The 26718-nt window shown below is 41.1% G+C and overlaps 1 protein-coding gene across 1 annotated transcript in view; it reads right to left on the bottom strand.

Annotated features, from left to right (window-relative positions):
• The window catches only part of PLOD2 (procollagen-lysine,2-oxoglutarate 5-dioxygenase 2), a 294168-nt gene that overhangs the window by 174105 nt on the left and 93345 nt on the right, over positions 1–26718 (bottom strand). The window contains exons 3-4 of the mRNA XM_086942510.1: positions 18092–18255; positions 2341–2453 (exon numbers count right to left, since the gene is read on the bottom strand). Of these exons, the coding sequence (XP_086798636.1) occupies positions 2341–2453; positions 18092–18255 (277 nt within the window). The remainder of the gene's footprint in view (positions 1–2340; positions 2454–18091; positions 18256–26718) is intronic.

The raw sequence follows: 26718 nt of genomic DNA, 5'->3' as shown, positions 1-26718 counted from the left end.
TTTTCCTTGGTATGCATTAGTGCCCTAGTTACCTTTGCTGCACAAGGAACAGGTCCAAAGCAACAGGTGGCAAGATGTGGAATTTACTCCCTTTTCTTTTCAACACAAAGGAGCAAACAACCTGCTTTGGACCTCACGTTTAGGAGTGATGGACCAGTGGAGAGGGTGTGCAGAGTAGTAGGTATAATTTGTTCCACAGATGCAGTTGCACGGGGGCCCAGGGGTTTGAGGCGTCAACCCCTAATAGTAATGTTTTACTGTCTTTTCTTGATTATGTTGGGGCCCATCATTGTTACCATTGTTTTACCAGTGTTACTTTGGGCCTCGGACCAATTGCCCAAGAGAAGGGAAAATGTAATCAGGGGAGACACATACGCTTAGTCTTCAGAGAGATGACAGAATGGGCAAGGGGGAAAGATGGAGGCTCATTGTTTCAATAAGGGGCAGAGAAGATCGTCACTTTACAAGACAGTTGATCTCATTACTGAAGCAGATGCAATGGCCCTCAGGTCCAGTGGTGAGAGGCCCACTGTATAACCATGTTGACTGCCTTCATTTATGAAAGAGGATCGTAGGCTGTACTGATAGCCATGCATGGTGGGGAAGAGGTGAAAGAGGCAGAGCACACAGTCTGCTACTCAAGGCTGCAGCTATCATTAGTGCTACAAGTACAGTTGCATTGGGTCTCAGGAGTTTGAGGAGCTCACAACACCCTTTGTATAAGGAGTTGTGTTATTGCTTGATATATTTGCTCTTTTACAAGGATCACATTTAGTGTGATTATTAATTACAGAAAAAGTACTCCTGAAATGGTAATCTCACCGCCTGCACTCGCCCTGGATCTTTCCACTCCCCCAAGTACTGCCATAAAACTTTGGAGGGGGGCCCAACTTGAAAACATTTTGCTCAAGGGGTCTCATAGCAAAAAAAGTTTGAAGATCTCTGGGTTACAGGAATGTTATAGTTAGGAACTAGACTATAACTTACTCCCCCACAATGCGCTGCTTATGACCTCACATATTACATCACTCATGACATGGTCAGTGACATCACTCATGACATCACCGATGACATCTGAAATTAAATCCCTCATAACATCACGGATGACATCTCAAATGGCATTACTGATGACAGTGATTCTGAGTGTTTTCTAAAAGTAACTGAATGTTAAACATATATACTAAGGTAAGTGGCCGTCGGAGTTCCTGTATCGGTGAGTGAGTGGGTGTGTAATTGGTGTATAGAAGAGTCAGTGAGGATGTGAGAGACTGTATACATGTTTACGGTTCACATTTAATAGGTTATTTCATTAATCAGTTATAGAATGTTTTTTGCATTGAATGTAAGCTATTGTTTGATTTTGCAAAAAAATCCCAAATTGTCAGAGCTTAATAATTTAACTCTGAACTTGCTTTGTGGAGATTATGTTCAGACAATGTTATACAGTCCTTATTTCATACCAACACAAGTGTAAATTCCTTTGCCTTGCTTTCCACTGATCATAAGAACTAAAAGGTAAATATTTTAACAGCAAGTAGCCCTCCAGAACAAAGAATGACAAGGCAGTAGTGATCCCAGCTAGTGGACACACTTTCCAAGACGTCTAGCAGAAAATATGCCAGAACCCAAACAGAACATGAAATGTTTTAGTGAAAGATAGTTGAGAATGAAACGTTGTGGAAAGGATTTATATGGAATTACAACCACATCAGTTAAAAGTAAGCATGTTGCAACATGTGCAATTAGTTCTGATTTAATACATTTGGCAACCTTTAAGTTGGTTCAACGCAAGGTGTAGGTAAATGTTCATGCACAGCATCAACGATGTTTTGGTATGACAGATTTAGATTTTTAGACGCTGTTATTGAGAGAACTTTTTCTTAGGATCAGGAGAAAAAGAATAGATTTACTGGGCTATTAACTAGAACCACTCCGAAATGTTGTATTTTTTTGTATTTCGAAGCAAAATGCAGCAGTAAGCTTGGAAATGAGAATACCCTACATGCTTCATTGTGGAAACACAAATTTAAATATGCTACACAAATAGAATATGCATATTCACAACAGCCTTGAACGAGAAAGGGTCGGTGGGGCTTGGCTGTATTTGACTCATTATCAGCTACAAAAAGAACATTCTTATCATTACTTCAATATTTTGTATGAGCATACTACTTTGAGGCTTTTTTTGCTTTTATTCCTTTATTAATGTCTATTGATTTTGCATCTCGATTACAGGCAAGCTTATTAAATGAGGAATCTGTTTCTGTTTCGACTTCTTTGTATTTCATAAGTTAGGAAGCAGACAACACAATCATTTATGAGACACTGTTGAATACGTACCCGCTGCAAGGGGTTAATGTAAATTTTGGTATAAAAAAGTTGGTCATCATCGTTATCCTGAAGCTCCCATTGATCAACAATACTTTTAATGGATGACAGATACCCAATAAATCCTAGAATAGAAAAACACCAGACCACAGGTTTTTAAAATTGTAAAACTGAATTAACATTGAGCCAAAAAAAAATTATAGAGCAATTAGTTACAGTTACTTTAGGGCATTAGTTACTTGACATAACTATGCCCGCTGAATATCTGATATTACTAATTTAAAACGGTATGTTTTTACCAACATTTTCACCTAACTAAAATGGAGCAGTACATATTAAAATTCCTTACTCTAATATCACTTTAATCTTTGTATTTCTTCAGGTTTTATGTATTTTTAGCGGTGGCGAACCTGTAGGTGTTGCAGTTGTTTAAAACAGTGTTTTAAGTACATTAGCTTGTTGCCTCACTAACACATCTACACAATAGTGTTTAGTGAATATGTGTGGTGTATACCATGTTGCTGTTTACAGGTACATAGGGTTAATTAGGTCTCAGAGAAATAGCTGGGCGCTCTGCCACAAGTATACGCAGATTGTATATAGAACTACGTGCCTGTGTGGTGCAACTGGCTAGCAGGAAAACCATTCATATATGTTTAAGACCAATGCAAAAATCATAGAGCCAAAGACAGCAACATTGATGAATCCCTTGACGTTATATTTTCAATATTTTAATAGTTTCACACCAGCCGACACGTGTTTCGTCACGTTAGGAGCAGAGTGTTCACGACTCCTCAGGGCTGGGAAAGATACAAAAATACACACAGTAGAACATTTGTTTTGAACATGAGATCTATGTTTCACATTACACAGCATCCATTACTGTAGATATGTGCCCAGATGTGCCCAGATGTGTTACATGAGTGACACTCATGTAACACATCTGGCTAGAATGTGTTCCATTTTCACAGATGTCATGAAAGGTGGCGAGGCGATTACGTCTATTTAGACTTTAATACATTGAAGTTTGTTGAATAAGTCTAATTGTGTTGCCAATTTTGTCAGCTCTTGAGAAGTGGAGTGCACAGGATCACTCAATTGGTTGAGTGGGAAACCTTGATTAACATCTTGGCTGCTAGGCGTTTCCCCCCCCCCCCTGTGCTGGAAATTGCCATTTTGCTGGTGTCATGACGAGCTCAGCTCGTCATCAGCACAGCTCAACTGTGCATCATGACGAGCTGAGCTCGTCATGAGCATCGAAAGGGTTAAAACTACATGCTCATTGTCCCACCTTCGTTAATTTTGCCACCATACCCACTCTGCTTAATTTGTCTGTGTGGTGTGAGAACCAGCAGGTACAATGAACCTAGAAATCAGGAGAGCCCTGCTTGTGAGCCCCTAGATGTTATGTAACACTCTGGATGAATGGCCTGCATTGTAAATTACGATACCGGAGGCTCAGCACGACCCGTGTAAATCTGCACCAGATCTGCAAATCTTGACCCACCTTGGAAAAAAACACACTTTCAGACCCGCTCAGACACTCACACAGGTACTCTTATATCCATTTACAGGCCTGCACAAGCAATCATGCACCCATACACAGACCTATGTAGGCATTCACACACCAACTCACAGAGCCATGCAGGCACTCTCAGACCCAGGCACAGACCCACATAGGCACTCACCCATCCACTCACAGACCTATGCAAGCATTGACACACCCACTAACAGACCGATGTGGGCACTCACAGACACACTCAAATACCCACGTAGGCACTCATACACCCACTAACAGTCCCACACAGGCACTCACACACCCACTCACAGACCAACACAGATACTCACACACCCACTCACAGACACCCACTCACAGACCCACTCATACACCCACTCACAGATCACCTCAGATACTCGCACACCCATTGACATATCCACTCAGACACTCACACACACACTCACAGTGCTACCCAGACACTCACACACCCATTGACAAACCCACTCAAACACTTCTACACTCACTCACATACCCACTCAGCACACTCAGCACCCACTCGCAGGCTCACTTAGACACTATCACACACACTCACATACTCACACGCAGTCACTTATATACTTACTCCCAGACCCACTCAGGCACTCACATACCCACTCACAGACCCACTCACACACTGACTCACAGACTCATTCAGATGCTTTCACTCCCAATCACAGACGCACTCACACACTTACATCCCCCTCCCAGATCCACTCAGATACTCACACACTCACTCGCAGGCACTCAGACAGTTATACATACACTCACAGACCCATACACTCACACACCCACTTACAGACCCACTCAGATACTCAAACACCCACTCACCAACCCATTCACACGCTCATATAGCCACTCAACGACACATTCAGCCACTCACACATCCATCCTCTAAGGTTCAGATTACAGTTACAAAAATAAAATTAAAATAAACCTTAGGAAATAACATTAATAAAACGTAGAAATTCACTAAAAAAACAAAGTTTATATGGATTTTATATTTAGGAAATAGATTTACATAAAAAAAACTTGAAAATTCACTGAAAAAACAAGGGTTACAGGGACTTTATTGTTAGGCTCAGATTGTACATGCACAAAACCATAGACATTCAGCAGTTATACTTACCTGAGCTAACTAAAACTGATACCCCCGCAATGCACTGCTTATGAGCTCACATATTACATCATTCATGACATGGTCAGTGACATTATTGATGATATCACTGATGACATCTCAAATGACATCATTGATGACATAACTGATGTCATACCAAAAATAAATTTTAAATAAATAAATATATTAAACAATTCAAAATACACTGTACTACACTATATTTTACAAATATAGTGTACCACAGTATATTTTAAATTTTTAAGATTTTTAAGTAACAAATCTTCACTAAAGTGTCAGTGGAGTAGTGTGGTAATACCTACAAAATATGTGCTACTTAAAAAAAAATGTTAAACAATGTGCAGTTTTTCCTAAGCTGCTGTCAAAATATATAGAAACCAATAAATACATTTCTCTACCTATTAACACTTTAATAAAGTGACAACAGGTAGGGAACAACACTGTTCTACCTTTGTTAAAAACAGTCATTAGCCACTCTGTGCTTCTCCACTATATGCCACTCTACTCTACACTACTCCACAATATGCCACTCCACTGAACACGACCGACTCTTCCCTACTCCAGTGTATGCCATTCCACTGTATGTAAATCCTATATATGGCACTCCAATCTACACCACTCCACTATATTTTATCCAATATACGCCACTACACTGTACCTTACTCTACTGTACGCCGGTCCATTATACAACACTCCACTGTATGTTACTCCACTGTATGCCACTCCACTGTACACCACTCTATTCTACCTACTCCACTGTAAGCCACTGCACTGTACACAACTCCACTGTATGGTATTCCACTGTATGCTGCTCAACTGTACGACATACCAGTCTACGCTACTCCAGTGTACACTACTACACTGTACGCCATTTCACTCTACACTATCCCACTGTACTCAACTTCACTATACAACACTCCACTCTATGCAATTCCACTCTATGCCACTCCACTCTATGCCACTCAAATACATACTATTCCATTGTACACAACTCCACTGTTCAACACTCAACTCTACACAATTCCATTCTACGGTGCGTTCATTAGGGCGTGGGGACGTAGGCCCCCCGACCGCAGCTCCCTCGGCGTGTTTGAACTTAAGTACACTGAATCAGTTTACTTAAGTTCAAAGACGCCGAGGGAGAACTGACAATCATGTCAGTCAGCATGACGTCGGACCGCCGACCCCCTTCAGAGACTGAAGGGGGTGAGCGGTCTGGCGTCATGTGGACTGACATGATTGTCACCACTGCAGCAGGCAGCAACACAAGTGAGCATGAGTGGGGACAGAAGGCAAATTTTCGCACCGTGCCCACTCATGCTTACTTGTGTGTTCCCTTGTTTGCGCATGCCCATTAGGACCCCCTTGGCCTCCTAATGGGCGTGCTGCAGGCGAAGATTAGCCGTGCCCCTAAGCCAAGCCTGGTGCTGCTGGCAGCACCAGGATTGTCTGAGAGAAGCTGCCACTTCACTCCAGGGCCGTTTGTGAAGGCACCAAGGGGAGCAGCAGAGGTGGCGTGGACGGGCTGAGGTAAGTTTTCCTTTTTATATATTCTATTTAATTCCCTGCCAGGCAGCCACCCAGCCCCGCACGAACCCCCTCCCCCCTCCCCACGACTGCAATGCATTACTTACCTTTAACGTGCGCAGGGTTTTCGTTTGACATTTTACTTTGGCGAACTCCAACCTGCCAAGGGTTTTCTGTATCTATTTTGGGGGCCTGGCCTCCTTTCAGAGGGGGCCGCCATTTATCCAGACCAATTTCTGTCATTAGCATGTGGGGCAGGTGCAACTATGCAGAGTGAGAGGCATTAGTGAGCGAGGATATTGCTGGCGGTACCAGCCTCACAGCTCTCTCTGCCCTGATTTATAGAGCGATAAGCAACTCTTACCAGCGTCCTTGAAACCAAGGGCGGGACGGGCACACACAGGCTTCAGAGGCGCCGCCTGGGAGGGACCCACTTCCTTTGTCATTAAAGACAGCTCCGTGGTTAATGGATCACCTGCAGTGGTGTGGTGCAACTTGAAGGTCACACGGTGGGATCCTAACAGGAGACTTGCTGGGGAAGTCACTCAGTGTTACAAGGATGAATGAGCAGGGCACACCAAGTGATGAATGAAGTCAGATGTATCATTCATCGGCAATACATACTGCATGAGATGTACTTGCTTTTCGATAGCAATGTTCCAGTACTAGAGTGTTTACTCCACCAGTGCACCTGGTTTATGGTATGGAAGACTTCATGGCTCGCTCAAGTATCACCATTGTTACAGACCCAGGGGTGCGATGGCCTCAGTGTTGTATTGAAAGTTGGTGTGATGCTTCCATGGTGCCAGAAAACAAGCGAATTCAGCAGTTACCAGGGTGCATTAAAACAGGGCGGTGCGTCTTAGCAGGGGGTGTAACACAGACCCCCGCAGCCCCTGCGGTGCAGATGTTGGCAGGAAGCTTTCCCCCATCTCTGCTGACCTAGAGCCCCAGGGGGCCAGCGTTGTGTTTGTCTGTACACACCTGCATCTGTAAATGATGTCCCCTACATATTAAATGCAACACAGCAGGTGTCCCCACGATTCAGCATGAAATTGATTTAAAACTATTCTGTGAAAACATTTTACTAATGGTATTTCAGTAACGCTGCGCCCCTGAAGTGACGTGGAAGAAGCTGTGTGTAAACTCTAATCAGGCTGCGTGGGGCTGACTCTGGGCCTTTCTTGTGTATTCATTTTGTTCAATTTCTTTCTTCTGAGTTGTTATGTTGACATAGCACTACTAAAGCTGCTATCTGCAGAGGGGCCGGCGCAGTCCAAAGTAAACTTCAGAACCGCAGGTTTTGCTGCCCTTTGTTGCAAGCGTCTTCACTGGCGCCATTGCGACTCAATGTGACCCCCATGTTGGCAAAAGCTTTCCTTTCAGTGTGGCTTAGAGTACAGCGATAACTTTAAGCCCCACCACTTTCAAATGTCACCAGCCGCCCCTGCCCCACTCCAATCAAAGCCACTCCATTCTATGCCATTCCAGTCTACCCAACTCCACTCCATGCAACTCCACTCTATGCCCCTCCAATCTATGCCACTGCACTGTACGCCCTCCACTATAGGCCACTCCACTCTATGGCAATCCACTGTATACTACTACACTGTACATCACTCTATTCTACACAACTGCACTGTACGCCAATCCACTCTATCGTACTACACTCTAAATTATTTCACTCTACCACACGCCACTTCACGCCACTCTACACCAACCCACACTAACCTACAACCCAAGTCCACTACAAGATACTTCATTCTACACCACTGTACTGTACACTATCCCACTTTATGCCACTCCACTATAAGTCACTATACTTTATGTCAGTAACACTTAACATTATTCCACGCAACACTTCTCTACTGTACTTTATGCCATTCCACTCTACTCCACTACACTTAATGCTATTCCACTGTACTCCAGTCCACTCCAGAACAACTCTACTCCATGCCACTACACAGCATGCTATTACACTGTACGCCACTTCAGTCCACCCTGTACACTCTGCCCCACTCCACGCTACAACGCTCCACTGAACAGAATTCCACTCTACAACACTCTACTCTATGACTCTAAGCCACTATCCTGTACGCCACTTAACCCTCCACCACTCCAGTCTATGCTATTCCACTGAAAGTCACTCCACTCTACGCCATGCTACTGAATCCTACTGTACTGTATGCCACTCCACTGTACGCCATTCAACTCTATTGATCGCACTCCACTCTACACCACTCAACTCTACCTCACTCAAGTATACACTGCTCCACTGTCTCCCACTCCACAGCATGCCACCCCACTCTCCACCATTCCACTGTATGCTAATGCCCTGTTCCTCACTCCACTCTATGCCAATAAACTCTAGAACACTCCACTCTATGCCTATCCATAGTACTCCACTCCACTCCACTCTATGCTTCTCCACTGTATGTCACTCCAATCTAACACACTCCACTGTACACCACTGCACTGTAAGCAACTACACTGTATGCAAATCCACTCCACACTATTCCACTGTAAACAACTCTACTGTATGGCACTCCACTTTATTTTATTACACTCTATGTATGCCATTCCACTGTACACCACTCTAATGTATAGTATTCCACTGTACGAAAGATCCCACTGTATACTACTGCACTCTATGCAGCTCTATTCTAACCCACTCCATTCTACTATGCTCAACTCTATGCCCCTCCACTCTATACCAATCCAGTCTATGCCACTGAACTCTATGCTACACCCCTCCACGCTACTCCACTATACGTTATTCAAATGTGCGCAACTTCACTCTAGGCCTGGGTGTATAATTCCGCTCCGCTCATGGAGTTAGAGGAGTTTTTTCCACTTCGCGTAGCGCATGGAGTTCTGAAACATGGAGCGGAGTTACACTCTTCATCTGGCAGAACTGCACAGCTCGCCTCCCTTATAAACTGTTAAGATTACTGAAGGATTCAGGTGGCTTAGCCCTCCCAGATTTCTATTTGTACTACCAAGTAAAACAGTTGAGGGTAATCTCGGAATGGTGAATTTGGGAATCTGATAAACATTGGTTGCCGATGGATAGAGCAAAAGTGGGGAGATATATATGGGATGTGTTGTGGAAAGCAAAGGCGGACTGTCCCCCCAATGGATGTACGTTGTTACAACGCATGCTTTTACCACGCATGCTGTAACAACGCAAGTTTTAAAATGCATTCCATTACAACGCATTACACTGGGGGGTGCTGGATAGTGAATATTTTAATTTACTATTCCAACACCAGTCCCCGTGGACACTAGGGAAGGTGTTGGATAGTAAATTAAAACTATTCCCTATCCTAGAGCGCCTCCCAGTGTAATGCGTTGTAATGGTTTTTGTTTTAACCCCTTCGCTGCGGCGGCTATTCCGCCGCAGCGCTAAAGGGGCGGGGCGGCCGCGCGGCGGCCGCATGCTAGTGACGGAGCCGCTCCGTCACCAGCCGTGGTTGAGCAATGCTGGTGGCGGAGCGGTTCTGTCATGACCCGCCCCGCTCATTAGAACGCCCGCGCAGGCGCGAAATCAGCGCCGCGCAGGCGCGGCGGCTGGGCCATGACGGAACCGCTCCGTCATCAGCACAGCGCACCCGCAGCTGATGACGGAGCGGTTCCGTCATCAGCATGCAAAGGGTTAAAGTCTGCGTTGTAATAGCACTGCGTGCTAAAAGTTGCGTTGAGTAACCCCACAAAATTAACTCAAAGTTTTGGACGAAGTAAACAGATCTGTAGAAGGGACCAACTTTTCTTCTTTTTTTCTTCTGTCGCTCGATTCATTATAACCCAGCATTTCTTCCAGCACTTCAATCTGGCCCCTTTGGTTTAAGGAGGGAGGGGGGATGCCTCATCATCTTATAACCTTTTCCACAACTGGGACATCCTCACATTCAAGCGCTGTCAGAGAGACTTCCACCTTCCAGACTCAGAACACTACCGCTACACACAACTGCGCCACTGGGTACGCCTCCCTGAAATCAGGACAGCCGCCAATAGAGAGTTAACCCCTAATGAACAGTTTGCCAGATGGGCAGGAAACTCTAGAGGTTGCAACTCCTTTCTATATTCCTTGTTGCTAACCAGACTGCTTTCCCTGCAGACTCGCTGGTACAGCAGCTCAGAATCAAGCGCAGAATGGAATACATTGGGGGATCAATCAGGAGCCTCAGACGCCGAAAAAGGGAATGTGAGCATAATCTTGGGGAGGATGTACCGGGAGCTAAGGGGCAGATGTATCAATCTTTTTTTTTGTCGCAAACACTGCAAATTGCAAAATAGCAGTGTTTGCGACAAAAAAACGGGAAATGTGATGTATGAAAAAAATCGCATCACAAAATTTGCGATTCCTTACTTTTGCGCTACCATTTAAGGAATAGCAAAATGCGATTACTTAAATGGTATGTAAGAAACAAGAAAGTTTTGCGAATTCACACTAAGAAATCGCAAATTACCACCAACTTGTAGTTGGTGGTAATTTGCGAATTCTTTTACAAATGCACTTTTTGCAATTTGTACAGGTGGCATGTGACGCTCATACATGCCTGCCATATGCGCACACATGTCAATTTCAGGGGGTGCAGCAGGGTGTCCTTAAGACACCCTTGCACCCTTGAAATTATTCTCAATTTGCGATTAGTGAATCCTGGCCCATAGAAATGAATGGGAAATGTTTCCTTAATTGCGATTAGCAATTTGCTAATCGCAATTAAAGAATTTTAAGAAATTGCTAAAAAATAGCGAATTTCTACATAAATACCATTTTGCAAATCTCAAATAGCGATTCCTTAAAAATCACTATTTGAGATTCACAAAAGGGTATCTTGATACATTTGGCCCTAAATGGCGTAAGGTCGGGAGAGATGTTCCCAAGTTTTAACATTCTATAGGGATGAGGGTGGCACAGTATAAAGTGCTTTTCAATTGATATCTCTACCATACAAACTGAAAAAAAATCTTCCCAAACACATCAACGCTCTGCTGGAGGGGGTTCATTGATAAAATATCGACCCCTGAGTTATAAATCTTGATGTCAAAAATATCGACATTCTGTATTTATAATGGTAAGTACAAACATTTCGGGGGAAATATCGATGTAAAAAATATAGTTGTACAAAATATATATTTTAATATATTTATAAATAATAAAATTAAATATATTAAATAGTAAAATTAACTTAAAAATGTTTGATTTAATATACATTTTAACTATTATATATAATAAATGTAATTAAAAAATGTCAGCATACGTATATAAAATGTTATATATATATATATATATATATTTACTTTAAAACAATTAATGAACTATTATTTCTAATTAATTTTATAAATATAGAAAAAAAATTACAAAGAAGTATACATATATACATACACCAATAACATAAAATCGAATTAAAAAAACATTATATTATATATTAAAACATTAAACTATTTAAAAGTCTTTAAACTCAAATTTTCCACTGCAGTGAGTGCAACAGTATGGAAAGTATTAGATACCGGATAGGTAAAAATAACTATTCCCACTCCAGTGAGTGCAACAGTAGGGAAAGTGTTAGATAGCGGACGGGTACAAATTACTATTCCCACTCCATTTACTGCAACAGTAGGGAAAGTGTTGGATAGCGTAGGAATAAAAATGACTGTTCCCACTCCAGGGAGTGCATCAGTAGGGATAGTGTTGGAGAGCAGAGGGGTAAAAAAATAGTATTCACACTCCTGTTAGTGCAACAATAGGGAAAGTGTTGGATAGCGGAGGGGTTAAAAATACTATTCCCATTCCAGTTAGCGCAACAATAGGGAAAGTGTTGAATAGCGGAGAGGTAAAAAATACTATTCCCACTCCAGTTAGTGCAACAAAAGGGAAAGTATTGAATAGCGGAGGGGTTAAAAATACTATTCTCACTCCAGTTAGTGCAACACAAGGAAAAGTGTTGGATAGCGGAGGGGTAAAAATTAATATTCCCACTGGAGTCAGTTCAAAATTAAAAACAAACAAAATACCAACATCATAAAATATTTTAAAAAACAAAAAAATAAAATGTGTATAAAATATATTATAATGTTATATTGATATAACAAATACATAGAAATATTACATTAAATAAATAAAAAATAATTTACAAATAAATAACTATTTTTAATTAGAAATTATTCATAAACAAAAACATTAATTATTACATAAATGTAACCTTATATATTTCCTACCATGTAACACCCCACAATTCACAAAACACAGCTAATTTATTTTGTAAATGTACCTCCATAGTTAACATAATTAATTATCAATCAAAGAAATATTATTAAATAAAAATCAAATTAAAATAGATACAAATATTTACTCCCCAAAAGTTACCCCTATCAACAATTACCCTAATTAATTATAGACTGATGAATTAATAGTAATGAATAACTAATTATAAATGAATTAAACATAAATTACTTTCTAACCTCTACCCCTATAAACCCCACAACCCACGCATAAAAATCATTACACAATTTAAAAACATAATTTTTAAATAATTATTGAATAACAATTAACTACTCATTGATTAATAAAAAATAAATTGCTTCCCACCTTTTACCACTATAAACCCCATAACTCATATCTAAAATGAATTACACAATTGCCCTATTTAAATTGTAATTAATGAATTAGCATTAACTAACAAATAATTATTTATTCATTAAAGGTAAATGACTTCCTACCTTTACCCCTATAAACCCCACACCCTGCTCCTACAAAAATGACAGAATTACCATAATGAATTACCAATTAATTAATTAATAATCATTAACAACCAAATTAATAGTTCATTAATAATACATTACTTCCCACAGTTATCACTATAAAATCTAAATTAAATAAATATTAATTAATAAAAAATTATTATTAATTTATTATAGCTAAATTTCTTCCCACCATATTCCCCTGTAAACCCACAACCTGCTACAGATCAAAATAATACAAGATTTAATTCAAATTAAATGAGTAACTACTAAAAATGTAACACATATATTAAAAATCAAAAACAATATTTATACAAAAAAATAGATCACATACATTTAAAATACATACTAAACACTAATTAAAAAATTGATATTTTAAACAACTATATTTTTGCAAACGATATTAATGACTTCTATATTTTTAAAAACGATATTTCTTACCTCAAAGTTGATATTCTTGACCACGATAGTCTTGCTGTCGAATTTTCTGCGTCATGATATTTCCAACTCGATATTTGTGTAAGTCTACATTTCCCACTCGATATTGTGTTTGCATACCACTTGAGGGGCTGGAGGACTTTCGCCACATGTGGTGGGACTGCCCTACCATTCGCCCATTCTGGACTGGGATACTAAAACAAATCAAAGACATCCTGGGCTATCCGATCCGGACCACCTTGAACTTCCCATTATTGGGTTGAGGGACAACACCTTCAAGCTTCCATCTAGGGGTGACAAGGCAACAATGTGGTTATGCCTGGGTTCAGCGAAGCACAAGCTTGGAAGAAGAAGGAGGAGACCATCACTGTCTCAATGGCATACCAGATTCTGGCAGGCCATCACAATGGAAAGAATGACAGGCATCTTTTTAGATAACTACAAAAACTTTTAGTACACTTGGGGCCCCCTTGGTGACATACATCTCCAGGAGGCTTACCATTGTGTGCGCCTAAGAAGGCGCTTCAGCTCTTCCAGTTCTAGTGAGGCTGTCTATTGCTGAGTTAACGGGGAGCCAGTATCTCCCCCAGTATGCATGGTTCTTTGGCCGATATCTCTCGCCACATATTATTTCCTTGTGAGACTTCAACCCACCCATATACCTCTGTTATTAGGGTGTTTTGTTTAGGGGGGGAGGGTTTTGGAAGAAATGTTTACTATTGATGCGACTGACTTAACAGCAGAATAAGAAAAAACTGTATTGATTCAGAGACAATTCTGTTATCTATATATATATAAAAACAAAAGTATGTCTGTTTGTCCTTACTACACCATTCATCCGATCGCCATGGAACTTTGGGAAGTTGTTGAGTACACTCCCGCGAAGGTTTCTGGCAACAACAAAAAATAATAATAAAAAAAAAAAAAAAAATTTACATTTTTAAAAGTTGTTGAGTACACTCCCGCAAAGGTTTCTGGCAAAAAAAGAAAAATTTGTTAAATATCAGCCCCAAGGCCACCAAGGGCCCTCATAATCTTTCCAATACTGAACGTTTACAGTTTACGGTGCGACTCGCTTTTGCAATCACCATCAACAAAGCACAAGGACAATCACTGCAAGTGTGTGGACTAGATTTGGAGAATCCGTGCATCTCACATGGACAACTCTTATGTGGCCAGCTCACGCGTCGGAAAACCTTCTGATTTATTCGTGTACGCACCAGATGGAAAAAAAAATACTGTGTATCCATAAGCACTCGAATAAAGAAACAGAATTAAAACAACACTTTAAAATGTTTTCCATATTAAAATGAATAAGTTGCAACAAAAATGACACAATGTAAATTGAATGTTATCATAACAAGTTTCCTTAAAATTCCTTTCTTCTGAGATCGCAGCAACGCGCGACGGGTAAGCTAGTCTAATCTATATATATAAAAACAAAAGTATGTCTGTTTGTCCTTTATGCATTACTACATCATTCATCCGATCGCCATGAAACTTTGGGAAGTTGTTGAGTACACTCCCGCAAAGGTTTCTGGCAAAAAAAAGAATACATTGGAAACAAAAAAATGTGTTAGAAGTTGTTGAGTACAGTCCCGCAAAGATTTTGGATAAAAAAAAATATTAATAAATATCGGCCCCCCAGGGCCCTCATAATCTTTCCAATACTGAACATTTACAGTTTACGGTGCGACTCTCTTTTGCAATGACCATCAACAAAGCACAAGGACAATCGCTGCAAGTTTGTGCTTCTCACATGGGCAACTGTATGTGGCCAGCTCACCCGACGGAAAACCTTCTGATTTATTTGTGTACGCACCAGACGGAAAAGATAAAAAATACAGTGTATCCACAAGCACTCGAATACATAAACAGAATTAAAACAACACTTTAAAATGTTTTCCATATTAAAATGAATATGTTTTAATAAAAATGACACAATGTAAATTGAATGTTATCATAACAAGTTTCCTTAAATTTCCTTTCTTCTGAGATCGCAGCAACCCGCAACGGGTAAGCTAGGTATATATATATATATTCAGTATAAAAAACAAGGTAACGTTATAGTTAGTTGTTGTCATATTAGAAAAATGTAAGTAAAAAAAAAACAATAACACAAAATTCGCCAGTTAAGAGTTTACTGAGCTAACTATAACTTGCAGCCCTGCTATGCACTGCTTATGGCCTCACATCTTACATCACTGACGGTGATGAATTACATCATTCATGATATCATACATGACATCTCAAAATACTTCATTGATGACATTACTGAAGCTACTGCTCCTCAAACGGAAACACACACTGCAGTACAAGATTCAAGTTTAATTCAGAATGGTAAAAGTTATATTGTGCATATTTTAGCTCCAGTGAAGTTTGACGTGCAAGCAGTACCTCATTATAGCAAGGTGGAGATTGAGCCCAGCTAGCATGATTTGAGAAGGTATGTTTCAAATAGGTTGTGCAATAATTAATTCAAACGCCTGTTGCCAAAAATATGTGAGAAAAACTATACTTACCCTCACATTATTCACTTGTCTATTTGTGTGTGCAAGATGACATCAAAGAGTTGTAGAATCCAGAATTGGAAAAGGTTTGGTATTTGAACAGAATCTCGGGTCTTTACTTTGACACTTGCCATCTACAGAATTTCGTTGCTACTTTTGCTTTGAACTGTGACAAAAATGGGATTGTAATATGAAAAATGCACCTTTTTTTCTAAGAAATTCCCTCCCTATTACTGGACTAGATTGTGCAAATGAAGACACCTCCATGTACGAAGAACGTTCAGCAGTGGCAGGGTTCATAAATAACAACATGTACACATATGGTTTGTTTTTCTCTCAGCTCCTCAATAAATGCAAAGGAACTTTTCTAATCCTTGTTTATATCCCTTTTTAGTATTGTTGGTTTGTAGGTCTGTTACCTATCTGATGTGGCATGTTCTTTGTCTGCTTTGAGCCAAACTTGTTTGGGCTACATATGCTAATCTCATCACGCTGTCTTCTTTGAAATGAATAAGAGAAGCGTGCCTCCAACACGGGGTCTTATCATACATGTGTGCAATTGCAAACGGAACAACTGTTAAAAATGGTATTTGGGAACACCTTGTAAGACTGATCATGTCAGCAGAATGACTTGCATGTAAAAATATGTTTAGGTGTCATGAAAAATCTCATTAAAATGTATACAATGTTAAGACTAAATGACAGCATTCATGGCATACCATTTGTGATGGAAATGGATCAGCTTGCCAATATCAGATGGATCAGTGCACCAAACAGTTTTAATCAGTAAAGATTTGCGTTACTACAAACATGAAATCCCAGTTCAGTCCAAAAACTGAATTAGGCTTCCATGAGGAGGAGGCAAAACAGACTAAAAAATAACAAATAAATGCAGTTTTGAACATTCCGTTCTGTTAGCTGATAAAATATGGCATAAACGTGAGCTGAATCAGGGAATCTACACCACAGTAAATTGGTTGTAGCCTTCATATGACTGTGGCATGGGTGTTACATTACTAAAACGCCAGGGCAGGAAGTGACATCATGCACCATTTGAAAGCGGATGAAATCACAGGATCGAACCCTTGTCTCATACTTCCCACATCTACTGTCTCATATTTGCTTTGCAGGGACAAGGAAAAGTGCAGGGTGGGAAAATGATGTATAGTTAACAGGGTTTCTGTCCCTACTGTTGCCTTGGACTGTGTTTGTTTGTAAGCCACCAACTAATGATTCAAATTAAAATTCTGTCTTACGTCTATGGTTTTTCCGTGCCGGCGACTTGACATAACGACTAAGGCCAGGATTTACAACACTTTCACACAACACAAGGCAGCAAGGTAACTTACTGCGCAGCGCTGAGTTGCGTGAAAGGGAGAGAGTAGGAATACACCAAATTTACAAAATCCCTTTGTAACTAGATACAAATCCGCTTTGATGTAAAACATATTTCTTGGTTTTCAGCTAATTTATTTGGAAATGTATACTTTAAAATACTGAATTTGTCTCCAGTACTGCTACATATTCTCAAGGAAGAACTTCGACGAGCTAATTTCCTTCGCACTGATTCACTTGTTTGGTGCATTTGCATCCATCACCTATTTCAATGTCCACTAACTGCTAGTGATTATGTGTTATCCCCTTGATTTGGGCTATTAGGATAACTAGATTCAAAGACACTCTACGAGTGCGATTCAATTGTAAATACTGAACTTTTATTAAAAACAAAATTGATCCAGGATGTTTTTGCTGCATTAAATAATGTGTGCAAACGATTTACAGACAAATATCCAACATGATAATTAAACATTCCCTTATCTTTGCATACATTCAAAATGTTATCTATATCAACTGATGAACATTGCACACATTTACCTCCTGAACTCAGGAACCGTTTTCCGCTTCGGACAACAGGGTACTTATCAGCAAGTCTTTTATCAGGCCACACTTGAGTATCTGCTGCGAATACCACTTTGTTGTTAGCTTCATGGAACTTTTTTAGCAGCTCTTCTGGACCACCAGCAAATATAACACCATAGCTGTTAAATATAAGCAAATATTTTTGAACCACAGACATATTTTATATTTGTTTTTTTAAGCTATTCAAGACATAAGGATGCTTAAAGGTAAGTTCATTCTTTGCATTTCAGAGTTGGGTACATTATGTCTGGTACTCTTGTGTTTAAGGGAACGTTAGGACTTAGCACTTGACAGCTGACAAAGAGTCCAGCCTATCTCGAGACTAATCTTCCCTCACAAAATAAGTTTCTCTTTGTGAAAAGGTCATTTTAGGTGGAAATTATTCTCCAACTTACACAATCATTGGCAAAGTCAACAGGTCTCACCTATAGGAGGTCTTGTCTTTGTCAATGTTTTGGCCATGTTGTACAGCAGCAGAGCTGCTGGGCAACATGCCTAAAATGTTTTTAAGCTCTCTGATGTGATCACTGCTGACCATGTCATAGCACTTTTCTTTCTTTATTGTTAGAGGGAGGATGGGTGAGGGAGAACACAGAGAGCGGGGGGCTGTATGAAAAACGTGCTATGACTCGGCCAGCAGTGCCCGAGTCACAGCACTATTTGTTTTGTTATGGTGGGAGGCAACACGGACAACAAAGGGAAGGTAGATGTGTGGGAGGGGCAAGCAACACGAGCAACAACTGCAGTAGGAAAGACGGGTGGGGAAACAACAATGGAAACAGGGCGGTTGGGGGCAAGCAAGATGAGCAACAATGAAAGGAGGAAGGGAAGGGTGTGGGCAAGCAACACAAACAATACTGGAGGGACCGAGTGCAGGAGGGGCAAGAAGACAGACAGCTGAGTGGGGAAAAGTTCACGAGGGAGCAGCTGAAAAAGGCGCACTCTAGCAGAATGCTTAAACACAAGGAAAAAATAGTGCCTACAAAATGAACAATTAAAGGATACAAGTATTGTAACCATGATTCTGGATAGGGACAAACAAAGAAAGAGGAAGGATGACTATAGCAGCTGACCAATAAGAAGCAAGCAAATGAGAGTGACAATGAAGCTAAACAATGGAAATCAATGGGCAGTCTCTAAGCCCACAAAAAGAATACAAAGGGCCAGATGTACGATCATTTTTTGCAGATGCAAAAAGGAAATTGGCCCATTTGCGACTACAAAATTGGTCTGCCCAATGGACAACCCCTATTTTACGAGTTGGTAACCTATTACCGACTCAAAAATAGGGTTTTCCAAGGGTGTCCCTTCCTAATAACGACTTGCAGTTCAATGTATGATTGTTTTGGGACCGCAAAACACTTGCAGTTGACCACCTACTTCAAGCAGGTAGTAAGCCATTCGCAAACGATCCCCTTTGTGAATGGTTGCGAAAATATTTTCTATGAGCAGGCAGTGGTCCCAAGGACCACTGTCTACTCTTAAAAAATGAAACTGAAACTTTTCATTTTTCTTTTTTAAATGCATTCCATTTTCCTTTGAGGAAAACGGGCTACATTTAAAAAAAACTGCTTTATTTAAAAATCAGTCACAGACATGGTGGTCTGCTGACCCTGGGAGTGCTAGCCATTCCTAAAGGGGTCGCACATTGCACCTGCCTCATGAATATTAACGACGCATGCAATTTGCGACCCCATTAGGAATCACAAACAATGTCTGAGACACTGTTGTAAATTACATTTTGCAAACCGCAAAACAACGCAAATTTGCGACTCGCAAATGGTAATGGTCGTGCATCTGGCCCAAAAGGTCTCTAAGGCACAGCGCACGTGCTGTCTAGGGAAAACCTAAACAAGTGAACAAATGTACACAAAGACCACCAGAAATGGTCAGCAGTCTAGAATGTCCCTACTGTGCCTACTCATTAGGGGTTCCATTTGTGATCAACTATTCTGAACTGGGATATATTGCAAATGTTTTTAATTTGCATAGCAATGTTATTGGCAATCAGTTACAATTATTTCTCCCATAATTACTTTCCTTGTTAGGCTAATACTGCATCATGAATTAGATTAAGATGCCAATTGAAATTTGGGATCATTAAGAATCAATCTTCCTGCCGCATTTTGGACAAGCTGCAGTTTGGATATGATGATCTTAATAATATCCAGGTATAGCGCATTGCAACAATGCAACCTGGATGTAATAAATGCCAAAGTCACTTGCTTACGCACCAGGAAGGAAATAAATGGAAACACTTTCATAAGAGTTTTTATAACTTAAAAACAGGTTGAAACCGCCCGGTTAACCTGAATATCAAAGGATAGATTGTAGTCAACCAGAACTCCAAGGCTTGTTGTGGAATCTTCAGGGGTGGGTAATTTGCCCAGCATATCCGGCCACCACAAATGGTTCCTTATGGATGGTTGGCTACCAAAGATCAAGCCCTCAGTCTCGTCTCCGTTAAATTTTAGGTAGTTTTTTACCATTCATATTCCCACTCCTTGCATACAGTTATTAAAATTGGTAGCCGTTGCCTCTGTGACAGACACGATTATTTGTATGTTGTCAGCAAAGGACAAAGCCTGAAGGCCAAAAGACCTTATACGTTTCACCAGTGGGGAGACATATAATTGAAATAATATATGGCTCAGGGAGGAGCCCTGAGGAACCCCACATGGGTAGGGGTAATGAACCTGACCGAAACTCATTCACAGTAACTGTCTGTGACCTGTCATTCAGAAAGTTTGCAACGAGCTTCAGTGCTAAACCTGTAACCCCCATTTCCTTCAGCTGGGAAACTAGCAGGATAGAAGAGATTGTGTCAAATGCTGCGGATAGATCCAAATGGAGCAGTGCCACAGCCTGCCCTGTACCCATCACGAATGGCTATTATTGACCGCTGATAGCAATGTAGTCTCAGTCCCATGGTTACTCCTTAATCCAAACTAAGAGACATCCAGTAATTGATGTTCTTTCAGATGAGTCATCAGCTGGACATTCCGGTGTTTCTCCAAAGTTTTAGTGGGTACAGACAGAAAGGAATGTTTTTTAGATGGGAAGGTCCAGATTGGGCTTTTTGAGAAAACTTTTTGCCATCTTTGGGGTAGCAGCCAGAAGTAATAGCCTTTTTCAGAATTGCTGTAAGATGGGAAGCGGTACCGTTAGCTTCCAGCTGCATAACTTTGGGCATGCAAGGTTCAAGTGGGGAACCTGATTTCATGATGAGGTGATACAAATCCATTGGTTCGTAGGTAAGAGGAGTAGAACTTCACCCTGACAAGGATTGTGGTTGCTGCTTGAGTAGGGTTTCACCCCCCTCAACCAGTAACACAATTTCCTACAGAAGGTTAATAGACCATATAGGAAAAGGTGTCCAGTTTGTGTCACAGTACACAATATTTGTACTGGCACGGTATGCAGTACAAGGTGTATACCTAAGGTGATAGGGTGCCATTGCTCTTTATTGCCTGAAATTCAGTCATAAGAGCATTTGACGCCTGAAATAAAATGCATCTATGAAGTTCCTGAGCGTCTTCACGCCTGAACGTCTGCTCTCTAATTTACCCCATGTAAATACTGGCCGGCTCCTTTCAGATGTATGCAGGGGTGAGATAGCTTTCAGCGTTCCTATGTCATGTAATGGCTTGGTTCATGAGCAGCAAGGCTAATACTAGAAATCTAGCTGTGAGCTTGGTTTACTTTGCACACTAAAATGTTTCCAGGGGGCATGCCTTCCTTGTCTCTAAGGTGGTACACCCTCTGGCCTTCGTGAAATGATTACTAATCATAGTCCAATAATGAGATAAGGACGGGCAGCACCAGAGCATATGCAGCATGGTGGCTTCCATAGAATCACAGCGCAGATAGCCTGCATTGACATCAGTGGAAACTCATTAATCTTAGCTGGGGAGAAGTAAGCCATATGAAGGATATTGAATCGTAAACAAATAAACTTGCCAGTTGTAGAAACTCTAGAGGGGCAGACCAAAAAACTCTTCCATTCCTTGTTATTAAATGATCTGTCTATTTTGGTTCTCCATTTATCTCTAAGGGTTGTCAAAGAGATATGTGTATGTTCCTCCAGGGCCTTAGCCAACCACCTAATAAGCCAATGACCGTGTCCCATAGTGTGAAGACATTGTACAATACCATGATTTTGCAGTTTCTGAAATTATATTCTAGTTATATATTCTAATAAGTGCGGAGGGAGTGAGATAGGGCATTAAATGCTAGAAATTGACCCTTGTGAATGAAAAATTACTCCATTAGTTTTTTGAAGAGAAAAATCTGTCCCTCGTGGAATAGGGCACCAAGTTTTTGGATGCCTGCAGCATTCCAGTGTTTTAAGTGTAGGGGCAACTAGAAATTCTTGTTTTTTTTAGGAGGCCTAGCAGGGGGATAGCTGGCATTTAAGATATAGTTTGCAAAGTTATGAGTAAGCTTGTTTTAAATGAATGAGGTGCTATTGGAAGTGAGGGAAGGGTGTCCATCCTGCTGGAAAACAGTTGCAATCTGTCCATCAGTTACCAAGGACACTCTGTCAAGGCCGTATCATTTAGTTGGCTATCGGATAAATAGTGGCATATCCATTGCAATTGGGCTGCAAGATAATAATGCTCACAATACAGAGATCCTAGCCTCCCTTTATCTCTAGGAAATGTAAGCTTTACTAGTGACACACCACATCAGTCACAGTGCCAGATAAGTTCTCCCATTAGGACATCTAGTGTATGAAAACCTTTGCTAGTTGGTATAGTGGGAGGTTTGCAAAATAATACAGTAAACAGGGGAGTACAGCCATTTTGGAAAGGGCAATACCCCTAATCACAGAGATAGGCAGTGTTCCCGAAAAGGCCACCTAAATACAAAGAGTTGCCATTGATTCAGTAATGTCAACATCAAAGAGATCTTGGTCACAATGATAAATCTGTACACCAAATATTTAAATGTTCTATTCTTCCATCTCAATATTCTTCCACTGATATTCAGGTTAATCTGAGGGGTGTCTGAGAAAAAAAGAAATTAGGAATGATTTATATCAATCAATCAATCATGGCATTTGTAAAGCGCACTACTTACCAGTGAGGGTCTCAAGGCGCTAGGGGGTAGGGAGGGCTGCTACTGGTCAAAAAGCCAGGTCTTGAGGAGTTTTCACACACCTTGCCTGCTGAACTGCACCCGAGCGCTGGAGGACTGAAACACAGCGACCTGCGTTTGTGCTGAAGCGCATCTGAAAGCGCTACTTTTCGCCGGACCCGCTCCGCGGGTCCCGCTTCACTGGGACAGCTCTTTGCTGCTATTGTCATCAGAGGATTAAGGGCTTGAGGCACTCAGGGCTGCGAGCGTGCAGACTGCTGGACTCCAACTCCCAAGAGTCCCAGCAGCTGCCTCACCGAGCACACCTGGTGACGCTCTCCCTCAAGGCCACGCCCCCTTCTAAGGGCAGTTAGCAAAAAGAGTCTTTGTACCCCGCTGCGCGGGAGCGCGCGGGTAGCGCCCGGGAGAAGCCCGGGACAAGGGCGGGCCCTCTGAGGCCCTCAGAGGCACGAGAAGGCTAGGCTAGGCCCACTCCCTTAACCCCGGTATGTTATAATTGTATTCAAACCTCCAGAGTGACCGCCCATTAGCCAGTCTGCAACTGGGTAGGCTTTCTTGCTCTTTTCATTAGATACATTTACTACATCCATATCGATATTGCATACGTGTATAGTGTACACCCGATAGTGCTCTTTGGTCAAGATGACAAAGAAATTAAGATCTGGTAAAATAATAGTAGGAAGATCTAGTTCCAAAACTAAATCAAATCCCCTCCGAAACAAACACAGTCAATCCTCAAATATGAAAAGTACCTGCCAACTGTTTAATTTTTGGGAAAAGGGTAAAAATAAAGCCTTAGGGTCGGACAAAAAAGCAATGGACCCAAAGGACTTTGGAGTCATCCATTCAGATTCTGCCCTAAATGATGCCCCAGAAAACCCTGAAATTAAAAAAGTAAAGGCAGACTCAAGTCCAGCTAGGACGCTTCAACCCTCCCCTAAGAGTGAGTTTTCACCCCCTTTGTTTTCTACTTTGAAACACAATATTGACCTAGCACCAGAGGTAATTATAAAAAGGAAAAAAGACATAGAGCAAGAAAAAATAAACCTTACGATAACCCCCGTCATTGAAGCTATCCAGCCCACAAATAGTTCTTCAATTAAAACGTCTTTTCTTAACGATTTGTCCCCAATGATTTTAGATGAAGCCCTTTGTCAACGGTACTTAGAACCTGATCCCACGATTGTTGAGTTACCTCAGAACACCCCGTCTAGGTTAAACCTCGCTGGCTTACAACTCTACAGCAGTACCCCATCTAAAACCTCACACTCTCTCCTTTCCTCTAGTCCAAATTTAAATTTGACTGGATTAAATTCCTTCCAATGTAAGGGGCCTGGTAAACCGTTCTCTGATTCCCTCCACATCTTAGAACATTTACTGGCCTCTATTTTACATCTATTGGAAAAATTTGTGGGGGGATCTGATTGTGTGTTGGATACAGTTACCCAAATTTTAAAAGTTCTGCTGAAGTCTCAAAAAGAGAGGGAAGTGGAAGGGAAGGATCCCCCCTTCCCCCCCACGGACCCAGTCCAAATTGGTATAAATGAGCAACCTCCAGTAGCTACAACTTCCCCAAAAATTGCACAAGAGAACACTGGTGTCCCCCAACCACCAGCCAATTTAAATGGCTTAGTAAATTACGATTCAGGAAATCAACCTCAGGGGGAATCCCCGCTAAATACTGGAAATAATTTATTTCCAATATTTAAGAAACAGAAGGGGGACGGGGAAATAGCGGAGGAAGTTATTCAGGGGGAAATCGACAATAGAGGGAAAATTGCACCATTAAAAAAGAACGGAAAGCATAAGAGGAAGCTCCTAAGACGGATAGATAAAAATAGGCGGAGGAAAGTTATATTTAGGAAACATGTAAGCTCCCCCCTATTGGTAGCGGCACCTCAAGAACAGACGGTAGTGGGAAATAATGAAAACCCGTCCAATATGTCAGCCAAAGAAATTTCCTCCTTAGCAACTAAGGTTAAATTTTCCTTCTTACCTACTCATACATCCCCCCCGTCAGTAAGTACTAACATATTTACCTTTGGTCAACAAAGTAATAACACTAGGGATAAAAAAGTGGCACACACACCGTCCTCTCCAGGTCAGGTTCCAAAGCTTCTTACTCAAACAACTATGCCTCTAAATCCCTTTGCACCTGTTTATCAGGGTGTAGCTGGCCAGGATGTTCCTCCCCAAGGCTCCACGTATCAAGAAGTAGTTAATCTAATTCCATTAGAGCAAGAGCATAATCACCCTGTACAAAAGATGCATTTTTCAAACCCTTTTGTAACTATTCCTAAGGAAGCCCCTGCAAAGGTTTCCACAGTCAAAGAAAACTTAGAAAATAATATAGATACTGTATGGGTAGATTTTTTCCCCCTCTTTGAAGCCGACTGCATCCTGAATAGATCCCTCTTGTTGAAATATTTCCAAGAATCGGCCAATCTGAAACTTATTCAATCAGCCGATCTAGATGTAGTTCTGCAACGAAAGTCGGAAGTGGGGACGGTCACGAGGGTGAAGTTCCTCTCTAAGCTGGTAGCTAACCTCATCCTCCAACGGGCTGAAGACCTCCAGAGTAGGGGAATAGATGTAATCCCTGTATTACCACCCTCCAATCGGAATATTGCCGTTAAAACGGCAAATCAACGGAATCCCACCTCTTCCCTGCTGCTAGCTGCAGCAGGCAACATAAATAGTTTGGGTGAAATAAAAGAATTAAAAATAAGCAAGTCCAGTGACTCTCGAGTGGTATCAAATGCCCAACCCTCTTTTTTCACTCATACCACCCTCAGAGAGGAAACGAATCACTGGAACTGGCTGCCCAAAGTATTAGCTGATAAATCCTCAGGAAAATTACCATCTAATCAGTTCCTTTAGCACGGGCTTATCTATAATATCGTGGAACTCAGCAGGTATAAAAAACAACTCTGAGAAATTACATTTTCTCCTATCCCTGGAGTCAAATATTATATGTCTCCAGGAGACATGGTGTAATGAAAATATTCAAATAGGGAAGGACTACTGGGTACTAGAAGGCAATGCTACTGCGAATAAAAAAGGCCACGCCAGCGGGGGCATTGCCTGCCTACTATCCAATCGTATAAACTGGGATTACAACCATTTTCTAGACCCGAGTAAACTTTTTCAAGTAGTTACCCTGTTTGGGTCAGGCATTTCCTCAGTTGGAACTCGCCTGGCCCTGATAAACGCTTATATCCCCCCTGAAGCGGGCTTTGATACAATTTTAAACAAAATCTTCCTCCAAATACAGAGCATTAAGGAGAAAGACCCTGGAACGGTTATCATCTTAACCGGGGACCTGAACTGCAAAATATCCAATTTTAGTTTAAACCTGTTTTCTGACAAAGTGAGAGAAGAAACGCTCCACATTCCCCGGGCAATATTCCCTGAGAATATATTAACAAATAAACGGGGTAAACTATTACTAAATGAGTTGGTGGAAATCGACGGGATAATCG

This window comes from Lissotriton vulgaris, chromosome 11, assembly GCF_964263255.1.
Source record: "Lissotriton vulgaris chromosome 11, aLisVul1.2, whole genome shotgun sequence".
Taxonomy (NCBI): domain Eukaryota; kingdom Metazoa; phylum Chordata; class Amphibia; order Caudata; family Salamandridae; genus Lissotriton; species Lissotriton vulgaris.
Note: the sequence above shows the minus strand (reverse complement) of the source record. Positions and strands in the feature narration are given on the sequence as shown.